The sequence below is a fragment of the Polyodon spathula genome, chromosome 6, assembly GCF_017654505.1.
Source record: "Polyodon spathula isolate WHYD16114869_AA chromosome 6, ASM1765450v1, whole genome shotgun sequence".
Taxonomy (NCBI): Eukaryota; Metazoa; Chordata; class Actinopteri; order Acipenseriformes; family Polyodontidae; genus Polyodon; species Polyodon spathula.
Genome location: NC_054539.1, coordinates 57,223,647 through 57,236,581, shown reverse-complemented (window position 1 = coordinate 57,236,581; position 12,935 = coordinate 57,223,647). Strand labels below are relative to the sequence as shown.

Below are 12,935 nucleotides of genomic sequence, written 5' to 3'. Positions count from 1 at the left end.
AGAATTGAATGTTCATTTCTCTACCATAAGCCCCTGCAACGTCGTTTTAGAGAATTTGGCAGTACGTCCAACCGGCCTCACAACCGCATACCACGTGTAACCACGCCAGCCCAGGACCTCCACATCCGGCTTCTTCACCTGCGGGATCGTCTGAGATTGATCGGACAGTTGATGAAACTGTGGGTTTGCACAACCAAAGAATTCCTGCACAAACTGTCAGAAACCATCTTATCTGCGTTCTCGTCGTCCTCATCAGGGTCTTGACCTGACTGAAGTTCGGCGTCGTAACCGACTTCAGTGGACAAATGCTCACCTCCGATGGCCACTTGCACGCTGGGGAAGTGTGCTCTTCACAGATGAATCCCAGTTTCAACTGTACCTGGCAGATGGCAGACAGCGTGTATGACGTCGTGTGGGCGAGCGGTTTACTGATGTCAACGTTGTGAACAGAGTGCCCCATGGTGGCGGTGGGGTTATGATATGGGCAGGCATAAGCTATGGACAACGAACACAATTGCATTTTATCGATGGCAATTTGAATGCACAGAGATACTGTGTCGAGATCCTGAGGCCCATTGTTGTGCCATTCATCTGCTGCCATCACCTCATGTTTCAGCATGATAATGCACGGCCCCATGTTGCAAGGATCTGTACACAATTCCTGGAAGCTGAAAATGTCCCAGGTCTTCCATGGCCTGCACACTCTCCAGACATGTCACCCATTGAGCATGTTTGGGATGCTCTGGATCGACGTGTATGACAGCGTGTTCCAGTTCCTGCCAATATCCAGCAACTTCGCACAGCCATTGAAGAGGAGTGGGACAACATTCCACAGGCCACAATCAACAGCCCGATCAACTCTATGCAAAGGAGATGTGTCGCTCTGCATGAGGCCAAAGGTGGTCACACCAGCTACTGACTGGTTTTCTGACGCACGCCCCTACCTTTTTTTTTTAAGGTATCTGTCACCAACAGATGCATATCTGTATTCCCAGTCATGTGAAATCCATAGATTAGGGCCTAATGAATTTGTTTTCAATTGACTGATTTCCTTATATGAACTGTAACTCAGTAAAATCTTTGAAATTGTTGCATGTTGTGTTTATATTTTTGTTCAGTATACATTTTGTTGTTCTTTTTTTTTATTTTGCAGAGATTTATCCAGTACTTGGCTTCTAGGAACACACTATTTAACCTCAGCAATTTTTTGGACAAAACTGGTTCTCATGGTAAGACTAATCTTTAATACTTTATTATTAGCTGCTATTAGTTATGAAAATGCAAGGTAGTATCATTGCTTGAACCTCTTAAGCTTGGGATAGCATGTTATGCTAACAGAAACTAAAGGATAAGTAAACACTTTTAGATTCATTTTGATTAATTCTTAGTTTTTGACCCTATACTGTTTATACTGTGTACATCTTTACTTGTACAATGTCATTTTGAGTTATGATTTTCAGTACAGAGTCACATCTGCAGAAAACAAAACATTATACATCAAGTGTTGTGAGATAACGTATTCAGTGCTGCTGAGTGAATATTTTTTTCCTCTCATTTTTTAATCTATGTTGTGTTCATAGGCAGATGAAGGTGGTTGATCTTAGGAAAGTTATTCTTTGAATTCAACTGTTACATTTTGGTTAAACATACTTTCTTTTCTATACATTGTACTGTGCAGTGATGTTAAATGTTTGTGGAGTACTCTAGTTATTTCACTCATGAGTAGGGCTGTCTTTTTCAGGGTCATTTTTATTTTATTTTATGGCATTTCACAGCATAGTAATTAGTATTTCAAGATATTTAAATATTAAACATAATATTTATTGAAGCAAAAAAATAGCATTGTCACATTCAAAATGTATCATTTTCTCCAGAGTTATTAAACAATGTTCCTAAATATTTAAATGCTTACCTGAAAATCAGTAAATGCTAAATTGTATAATATTTAGTTTTTTATTTGAATGTAGGGGAGATTGGGTGTTTAGATACCCAATGAAGATAATTAATGTGTGTAATGGTTTATTTTAATTATGTCTTTCATAACTGTTATCAAAAGTTTATGAATAAAATGCAGTACAAAAGTAGGAAAGAAGGTTAATATCAAAATATTGTAATAATGGTAAGGCAAAATCTCAGTGTAAATGTCAATTACAAGTGAAAGCAATACAGCTATACTTTTTCTATTCTGTAAGAACTATTATATTCTCAAGTCAGTAAATATAACAACATGAATATGCAAGCAGGATAATTGTTTGAGTAAATAAATTAATATAAATTCAGTGAATTTCAATTAATATGATATTACAAAATCTTTCTTAGTTCTTTATCAATCAGTTGTTAAATGTATATCCTTTAATTAGAATCACGACACAAACACATTTTAAAACCCATTAATGTGTTACTTAAGGAAAATAAGAGTCAGCATCCCTTTTGTAGATCACCTTGCTGTTAGCTGTAATTCACTTTCATGAAAGAATTAAAACTAGCCTTTTTTTGTAAGAAAACAAAATAACACACACCCTTTTTACATTACACCACTATCCACTTTTCTGCAAATAATACATTTATATAATTCCCCAAGTATAGTTTCTAAAACCCTTTCAATTCTTCAGTTTAACTGGGAATGCTCAGTTTGTTTCGCAGAGTTGATGCAGTGTTGCAGATGTGTGACGTCTTGTAGAGCGGTGTCCCCTTTCAATCTTTGTTTAACAAAACATAAATTCCAGTAAAATTAACCATTTCCAGTAGGTCAGTTCGGTCCATTAATAAAGTCTTTGAATCATTAGTTGTCCTCTTCTTTAATGACGATCTCAGGTAGTGAAGTTATTTGTATTTTAATGTCATTTTAAACAATCTTTGAGTCTTCTTCAAGTTCATTAACACTATGTAACACAATTTTTGTTCCTGGGTAGTAAGTGTTATTTCCTAATTGCTTATGCCTCAAAAGTATAGAAAATGGCTATTATTCCCCACAAACTTTGCTTTTGTGACCAGGACAGTGATATTTCAAAATATCACTATTTTCAATGGGAAAACGGGCAAATGTGTGTCTTTTCGTTCACGTAAAGTCAGAAATAAACAACATATGAATCCAAATGAACATGTATTTATACTACAGTAATACAACAATGACTACAAAAGATTTAGAAGTGAGTAGTTTTTTGAGATTTACGATTATACTGTAAATACTGTATACTCACAATATGCTAAGATTTTTACCAATGTCCTGTATGCATTAATGGCACATGATCTATAAAGACATTTATGTGACTTTTACAACTTCTGTAAAATCTGAAACATAGTGACATACAGTATGTTCTTGTAATGAGAGATTAGCCCGTGCATATGTGGTTGTGCAGGTTCAGTCAATCATAGATGATGATGTTAATATTATTAAAGATGTAAGGCTGCTCAAAGAAGCACTCAACAGTCTTATAATTTGATTCTCATGTGCTGTGTTTCCCTTTAGGTTATGATATGTCAACATTCATCAGACGCTACAGCAGATACATGAACGAAAAGGCTTTTGCGTACCGACAGATGGCATTCGACTTTACCAGAGTTAAAAAGGGGTAAGCCAATACAAAGCATTTTAAGGTTTCTGACTGTGTGTATTGAGTGCAGGTTGCATAAATGTTGCTTGTGTTCAGCTATGATGAAATATTGCTTAAAGCTGTGAATTTAGTTACGTTTTGGTACAATTTTGAACCCCGGGTCACAGTAACCAATAGTAATGGTTAGTTAGGATTAGGGTAAAGATTCAGAATATTATAAAGGGGTTAAAATAATATATTACATTTGGACTAAAACAGATAATGTCTTGCCCAATTTTGCAATCATCGGGAGTGGTTCTGGGTTCAGATGCTGAGTTGTCATTATCAGCTGTTTCTATAGCTGTCTTCAACTCTGCTAACCAAGATACTCTACATAAATGGAGAGGGAGATAGGTACCAGCCAATTTTAAAGGTAATTTTGTCACATGATTTGAATGGAATAAAGAAGTGTGTTCAGTTATAGGCAGACAAATAAATACATATATAAAGAAGAATGATAATCGATCAACAGAACCCAGAACCACTCAACATAATTGCAAACTGAAAAGGCAAGAAAATATGAAAAAATAAATACAATTACAGTCCAACCAGAGACTTGTTCCGAGGTCTTTAATTGATTAAATTAACCTTGGTGTTTCTATCTGCTAAGGTGAGTTCCACTGATTTAAATCAATAGTTTTGTCATCTTTTATTAAAACCAGTCTTAATAAAATACTTTTTAAATGGCTGCAAGCCTGACATACAATATCCTTTGGCTGCTGATTTGTCAATGTGGGTTTTATTCCCATCTGGTCTTTTATATTTTATATGAGCCCCCACAGCCATTTTGTGCTTGCAGTGGAATAGAGAGTAAAAGATGACATGATGTGTATTTCAAACCAATTAAGGGAATCTGTTGGAGACAATTAAAAAATATGTCGAGCAATCAAGAGCAGTGGTGGGCGGGCTACCGATCCTGGAGAACAGAGATCAGCCCTGCTTTTTAACCACTCTGAGTGTGCTCGGTGTCTGGCCAGTAGGGTTCGCTGTTGCACAATGAGGTGTAATCCCTGCCGGTTTACCATCCCCAACCCCAGGAGCGCCAGAGCCAATGTGATGCCCCCATCAGAGTCCCCAGCAAAGTTTGGCCTCTCTGCACAGCCTGGATGCAAACTGTCCAAGCTGTATGACTCATCCTGCACTCCCAGCGGCAGTGCTTTAAATGGATGAGTCACTCGGGGACTCCCTCTGATAAGTAGTTCTTAATGTGCCCTGTAGCTGCCACTCTGAATTAGGGTTTTAGTTTAGCAGGCAGACACTTCACACAGCAACGCTGTTGCCTAAATGAGCATTCTTCACTTGTCGTTTTACTAAGGGGTCTATTTTGATGATCTAAACAGGATCTAAATTCTGTCGTTCTTTCACCCTCTAGATGGGGTTTAAAGACTAGCATATTAGCATTACTATATACTAGCATTTCCGCTAGGAAAAACTACTGCCTGTCACAGTAACTGGTCACTAAGGGTCATTTGCAGCGTACCAAATTTAGTCCAGTTGATGTGTCTAACTAGTGGATTAAGCAGGTTTAGTCCACTTGATTGGACTAAAGTTAGTGCACCTAATCCTGATTGCAGCGTACCAGGTGGATCATCTGCTAAATCAGAAGGAATATGCCGATTGCAACACACCAAATCAGATTCGTGATGATCCTGTTCAAGTGGATTAACTTAGTACTGTGAAGGATAAGACTAACTTAGTATGCTTGCTTGTCCTAAGCATTTACTACTTAAAATGTTTTGTAGAGACAGCAGCATTTTTCCTGATATGACTAGTACATCGGAAAACTTAATTCTGCACATTCCTTATATCCGTTACGGTCAGGTAGTCCGATCCATGAGAATAAAGTCTTGCGTAAAATATATAGGCCTTATATTTAAAATAAACTTTTTAATCATCTACCTCTGATACCGTTTTCAGTTTAATGCAATACAATTTCAGTTAATGTGCTTTAACTATAAACAACTAATGGTCCATTATCATGCAATAAATTTTTTCTGTGCCTGTGCAGCAGTGTTGGCAACTAGTACAGTATGATCTGCCGGCTTGAAATGTGCATGAAAAAATACATGTATTTCTACTTAAGTATATTTGATGTAATACAAATGTGTCTTTCTTTTTGCACAGGGGTCCTTTATATATTCTGTTTTTTTCATTGAGGTTTCCTTTTCTGCATCAGGTGCAGCTTTTCATACAGGCCAATGTATGTATAATATATATCCAATATAAATATATATATCTATATATATATATAATATATATATTATATATATCTATATATATTATATCAAGCGCAACTAGAGAAAGATAATTTCCATGCTATAAAGCAAAGGATAAGTCAAAATTCTTTTCCTTTTTTTTTTTTGTTCTTTTTCTGGAATCATGAAGCACAGACAATGGAGAAGCATAGAAACAAAGGTGGCAGAAACCTTAATGTTTTAAAAGGAGTAATAACCAAAGCTTTAAACATGTTTTCTTACCTTTGTTTTTTTGCCTGCTTGTACAGTATACAGTATGTATGTAATACAGTAAAAGCATTTTGACAAAGATTCCTATTCATAGCTCCACACACGTTAGGGTGTGTGGGGTCAGCAATCAATAAATGGGGGCACTTGTATGTAGGATACATAGTGAAACAGGTGCACTGCTGTGTTACTGGAGGTCTATGTCTCTACCATTTACCAATGCATCCCAGGTAGCAAGTGTCTCCAGCATGTGTACAGATATAATAAGTGCTACCTGTTTCATGTCTTATTAAGCGGGTACCTTTTCTGCCTCCATTGTGTTTCAGTGCTGATGGTGTTATGAGAACCATGATTCCTGACAAGCTATTAAAAGGCATGCCAATTTTACAAGGACAAATTGATGCACTACTGGAATTTGATGTAAGTACTCTACATATTAAAATATGTAATTAAACAACAAAGATGTTTATTCAAATATGTGTTAAAATGAAAAAAAGCCCCTATGTAAAAGCCTAAATTCTAAAATTTCACACACCAGGGAAATCTCATTAAGTTGGCACAGCCAGCTTGTCGAATGTTTAATACCAGATGAAAATACTTTAGTGCATTTTGTATTGTTTATCTCTGTTCCACAAACAACAGATATTGGGCCAAATAAATAAATGCAGGGCACTTGGGGGCATGAGGCATTCTTTGCCCTTTTTACCCTACTAGACTCCTTGCTTATGCAGTCAGAGTTGTACCAGTCTTGGTAGCCACCACTGGTGGGGCGGCAAGAAAACACAGTATATCTGCAGTAGTATTTGGGGGTACAGATGTTATTGAAGAGGGGATTGTTATCTATTTAGGGATCCCCAGACATTTAATTATCACAGGTCTGAGAGGGGTAAAACAAATGCTCCCAGTCATTCTGAATGTATTCATCTATCCCAATGCATGTACATCATCCCATAAAATAGGAGTATTATATTGATTAGTGAGCTTCATTGTATTTTTTGATTGAATCACTCCCTAAGGTGGCTGTCGTGACTGACTTTAAACAGGAAAAAAAAAAAAACAGGGTGTGGTTGTGTCACCTTGTGAGGCTGTTAGCGAGAACTATAACTTGCACTCTCATACCCACCAGTGTGTAACAGACTTCATGCAAACCTGCATATCTAGTTCATTTCCCAGTCAAAGAAAGTGTAGAAATGATGTCTTCTTCGGCATGCACAGCAGCCAGTTGTACCACTTGATGTTCTCTAATTTGGTTTTATTTTTTATAAACTGAACTGCTGCATTCGATAGAATGTCAACAAATGGAGACCATCATTATCCATAATTATTAAACACTTGATAGTGCTGAATTTAGAAATGCTAAAATAAACTTACATTCAGTGACCAATGTTTCGACTAAAAGTCTTTTTTCAGTGTCTTTAGAATCATAATTAGCATTGATAGCACTTGAAATGACTACCTCTTTTCTGTCTTTTTGTACAACAGGTCCACCCCAACGAGCTGACCAATGGCGTAATAAATGCTTGCTTTCTGCTCCTTTTTAAAGATCTTATTAAACTTTTTGCTTGTTATAATGATGGGATCATTAACTTACTAGGCAAGTCTTTTAAAATATTTTAGTAACTTCCTTTTTTCCTGCTTACTTTCTCTTTTTCAAAAAAGTTGTATATTTAACAGCGACGCCAAGCTACCCTTTTTCTTATCTTCTAGTCCTTTGTGGCCATTTTCTAAACACGTGAACCAAACTCAGTCTGCAGTCACTACTGATTAGTTAGAGTAACAGTTTTCTCTGGCAGTATTTGTCCCTGTCCCATATATGATAAAGTGAACTCTTTTTCCCACTGATAACAGCGGTAGACATTAAAAACATATTCTTGTGCCTTAATTTCTTCAGCAAGGTTGTGGTTAGGGTACAAACAATAAAAACAACATTATTCGAGTTGTGTTCAGTCGATTTGGTGGTTTAGTTATGTAATTCCTTCTTGTAAATTTATTCAAAGTTGAAGTGCCTGGTAAGTTTTAAATGTGTCATATTTAAGAAATCTGTCACCTTTTATAAGCCAGTTTTGAAAACACAGCAGGTGCAGTTGTTATGCAGGTACTAAGTTTATGTAATATTTAAATTAGTACCTATTTATTATCACATCATATTAACAACCTCGTACAAATTCATGTAGTAGGAGAAGTATGCCCAGTGTGATTATTGAGTGTACATTATTTTATCTTTACAGAGAAATTTTTTGAAATGAAAAGGAGCCAATGTAAGGAAGCACTGGAAATTTACAAGCGGTTTCTCACAAGAATGACAAGTGTCTCAGAATTCCTCAAAGTAGCGGAGGTGAACTGTTGTTTAAATGTAATTTATCACATGCAGGGTCAATTGGAAAGTCTATTGCTGCACATTAGTTTATTGTATACATTTATATTTATATTTATGACTTTTCATAGCTAAAAAGGTAAATAAATTGGACAGTAGGAGGCTATTATCAAAACGTGTAGCATTTGAATTTTGAGTACATTTGCTTACCCTTTTTCATTTTCAGAAGTGTACATCTCTTTTCTGTTTGTATTTCAGATTACATTTACAATTGCATTTCTTCCCTGTTATGTGAAGTAATTATGAACAACATGTTTATTCACATTTTTAGTTCAAGAACTTTATTAACAGTGAACATATGTTACTATATGAAAGAGTGACAATACCCCCTCTTCGTGATGTACTACGTTAGAGTTTAGTGTAGGTTAAACCCTTTTGTCTTTATCTGCACTTTCTGCCAGTGCTGTTGCTGTTATGATAAAGACATAACGTATTTAAGCCAAAGCTATTTTCCATTGCCAATACTTACTGTCATTTCCTGTCAATTTGTATCTTGCCAGTGTGGTTTCTAAAGTACAAAACCCATTTTTATATAGTGTTCCTGTGAAATATAGGAAACCTTGTAAGCAGACTTGGCTTTAAAATAGACATGTTTAGGCTTGCTGCTCTTGAATGTATAATGGTCCACTGCTTGTGATGAATGTGGAGATTATGGGATCCTGAGGAATTCTAAGGTCCTTTTACAGATCTGTGAAACATTGTAACCCCTGAATCCATGAAGTCCTTCAAAACTTTGCTGTTAAATATCCACTTGATACTGAGAGCACATAAGTTGCACATTTTTAGATACCGTCACACACACACACACACTTTGTATTGTACTTGATGAGTAATAAGAATGCTTATAAATCACCCCTGGAGGAAAACACAGCCACCGTTTAGGTCATGAAAATAGACCCATTAGATTTTATTGAGATATCCCAATTTAGTTAGGACTGGATGTATGTAAACAAATCCTGTTTTCAAAGATTTTTTTTGTGAGATCCCTTAACCAGCTTTCTTCTCTGTTTCCTCCCCATGCAGCAAGTAGGGATCGAGAAAGGTGACATTCCTGACCTCACTTATGTAAGTCTTGATTTTTATTTGCATGCTGGCATAATATATTTAAACAAGAGCAGTCTCGTACTGTTCCTACTCTGGTATACAGTACTAACCATGCATCCAGCACGGTAGCATGTGTCTGAGAACTGGAAAATTGCTAATCCAGGCTTTAAAGTGAATTGTCTTACATATTATTAGCACTAGCAGCGTTATTACTAACCATTTCCTGTGTTTTTAAGAGCTTTTTGTTCAGTGTTTATTTTTTTATTTCTTAGTTTGGAACATGCAGGTATTCCAGGTACAATGCAGATAAAAAAAATTGTACCTTCCAGGTACCCATACACTTCCTGTGCTTCAGGTCATTTCTACTCGAAAGATTCACACCTTGTGAACTAGAGGACAGGAAGTGATTTGATACCACAAAGCAGCATTTTCTTGCCTTTTTAATCTTTGCTGTTTTAGCATTGTACTTGTAAAATATGTACAGCATATCAAAAGTTCCAAATAAAAGAAGAACATAACAATTTTCATTACAGGGAAAGAGAGGGACCAGGTTGAGTGTGCTAATAAGAATCAGTAGATTTTAAAGCCTTGGTTATTGCTTCCTTAACTCCTGCAACATTTGCAAATCCCAGATGTCAGGTTTGAGAGCCATTTGTAACCCATCATCTCTCCATACACAGCCGGAGAATGTGTGTGATTACAGGAGATTTCGCACTATCATTCAGATCACCAGTGGTGCTGTGCTACCATAGCTATTGACAGACAAAATGCCCCTTCTCTTCTCACTTGCAGAGATGCAGATTGATCCCAAAGATTGAGAGTTTGAGTAGTGCATAAAAAAGCACTGGAAACAGCCAGGTGGAATTCAGAATCAGAATATCAGCACCACGTTATCTTTAGTGGACTTTGATCTTAATCTACGAGTACTACGTTTTCAATAAGAAAATCGGGGTCCACTGAATTGTGAGCATAGGGTGTCCGTAATATTAAAAACAAACACTTACAAATAAATCATATTTTAGTAATGTTCCTGTACTAGTATGTTCAACAGTTTTTTTGTGATCTACTTTTAGACTCAATTTGACTTAACGAATGGAGTTTAATATTGTGAAAACCCTATTGATGCGGTTGGTTTTATAATCCTTGCAGTTTGAGCAGTATTATGCTCTGCACTAAAGCATGCACTGATGTGTATTACTACAAGCAAGACCATTTGCTTAATCAAAACTTAAAGCAGATGCTAAATATAAGAAATGCCAAGAGATGACTGTGCATGTTTCCAATTTACTGTTTGCATAAGGAAATAGGGGCAAGAACAGCTACTCTCGCCAGTAAAACAAAAAGGACAAATTGCAGTGTAATCATAAAAACCAAAAATACATTTCTTTGATTTTTTTGGGTGAATTAATTGAGTATTGATCAAGCATCCAATAGCAAAAAAAAAAAAGAATACAGGTTGCAAGAAAAGGTTAATTAGGGGGACATTATAAGTTCAGATTGTGTTGCATAGAATCTGCAATATTTAAATTAAATTTGTGCTGCAATGCAGTTGTCTTAAAGGGGTACCTTACATCTCCATTTCACCATTTCTTTTAATCTCTTACCTGTGTGTCATATTATGTGTGTTAGCTGTGTGTCATATATTAGCTGTGCACTATGCATTGAAGCCTGTATGTGAAGCATTGTGCCCCAAAGCCTGTACAACACTGATATGCTTCCACACCTCCCCACAACCGGCTTTTACTGGGATTGTTTTGCCGGAATAATTAGTTAACGGCATGGCAAATAATGGTCTCAGCAGAAATAACAACAGATACAGAACATACAGAATAGAAAATTGACATTTTAGGAAAATGTAGATTATGAAAATTAGCCCTTTAAAGAAAATAATAGGACCTTGCGACTCTATATCGAACTAATCTAATTGTGAGGCAATGTGTTTGTATGTGTGATACATTATTGATTGTAGAGAGTTAGGTTTCAGAGCTCTGTTCCCTCCACATCCCAAAATGTACTGCAGATATTGTGTTTCCAATATTTTGTCCAAATCCCTGTATATCATTAATACGTCATGTTCTTTGTTTCTCCATAGTTATTGCTTGCTTTTTTTTTTCTTTTTTTTTTTGTGTTTGTTATTAACATGCACACGCAGGAATTGCACCCAGGGATCATTGACAATGACAGTGAAAATTCTACCTTTAAAGACTGTAACATTGATGATCCGGTAATCCTGTTTGACATTGTCAGTTATTCACCAGACCTTAATGTAATGGGGTAGTTGAAAAATAGTTAGAATTATTGTTAGTTTTGTACCACAAGTATGGAAATATGCCCCTCGTTGCATCACAGTTTGATCCATTCAAGTGAGCTGAGTTTGGTGTTTCTTTCTTGGTTGGCCCAGCCTAATTAGACTGACCATAAATCCTGGAATGATTCAAACTGCTATGCAATGTGAGGGAATGCAAAGGCATGTTAGGATACTCTTTTTTCCTGACCTGTTAAGGAAAGAATATCAGCACCACATTATCTAGGACTTTGATCTTAATCTACAAATAACAAGTCGTGCAAACAAACATGAAACGGAAAATCCCTCACCCAAGTCTATCGCTATCACGGTTAGATTTTGGTCGGTCGGTTGGTCGGAGCAAAACCACCTTGTCTCCAGCTTTCTGGCCGTCTCCCTAATGGAGCTCTGGGCTCATCTTTTATAGCATGTGGCTCCTCCCAATTATTACCAATTATTCTATTTGGGAGCAGCCACATTCTCACATGTTTTTGGCATGGACAGGAATTAACCCCGTCCCTGCCAACCACCACCAAAACACCACACTTTATTTAGAGGCAGGGCTCTCACCCTGCCACAGTTAACGATTTAATATTTTTTTGATGTCAGAAACAGATCATTATTTCTGACTCTGAAGGTATTTCGAGAGTTGTCTGAATACTTAGTGGGATCAGAATATATTGTCTTTTGTCTGCTCACCAGTAGCCTATCCTCTCTGTTCTGTCCTTTCTGAACCTATATGGGTTAGAATGAGGCTGTTCACACCATCTTTGGTGTGCTGTGCTACGCTTTAGTTCTTATCTTTTCTTGTAGTATCTATCCAGTGAATGCCCATGCTGTTGTGTACCTATTGAATGCTAAAGGTGTTTTAATCCAGTTGTTCACAACTTCAGTCCTCAGTGTCCACTAACACGCTATGGTTCGGTTCAAATAAAACCTAATCACCAAATTTAGATCTGCAATGATATGTATCATATAAGACCTATAATATGATACATATAAGGAAATAATTTGTTATTTGATTACCACCTGCTTGAAACAGAAAGTTGGATTGTTAGTGATCCATAAAGGCTTGGGAAGTAACGTTAAGAGATGGCGAATAAAGTTTTTTCATGTTTATTATTATTACTCTGGGTGTTTAATAGCTGTTGCCTTTTCTGTCCAGTCCACTGAAAAAA

The 12,935-nt window shown here is 36.5% G+C and overlaps 1 protein-coding gene across 15 annotated transcripts in view; it reads left to right on the top strand.

Annotated features, from left to right (window-relative positions):
• Positions 1-12,935, top strand: part of LOC121317380 (clathrin coat assembly protein AP180-like) — a 72,370-nt gene that overhangs the window by 29,959 nt on the left and 29,476 nt on the right. For all 15 annotated transcript variants that reach the window (XM_041253252.1, XM_041253243.1, XM_041253250.1 and 12 more), the window contains exons 3-8: positions 1,154-1,229; positions 3,470-3,572; positions 6,382-6,475; positions 7,538-7,649; positions 8,284-8,390; positions 9,453-9,494. In XM_041253252.1, the coding sequence (XP_041109186.1) occupies positions 1,154-1,229; positions 3,470-3,572; positions 6,382-6,475; positions 7,538-7,649; positions 8,284-8,390; positions 9,453-9,494 (534 nt within the window). The remainder of the gene's footprint in view (positions 1-1,153; positions 1,230-3,469; positions 3,573-6,381; positions 6,476-7,537; positions 7,650-8,283; positions 8,391-9,452; positions 9,495-12,935) is intronic.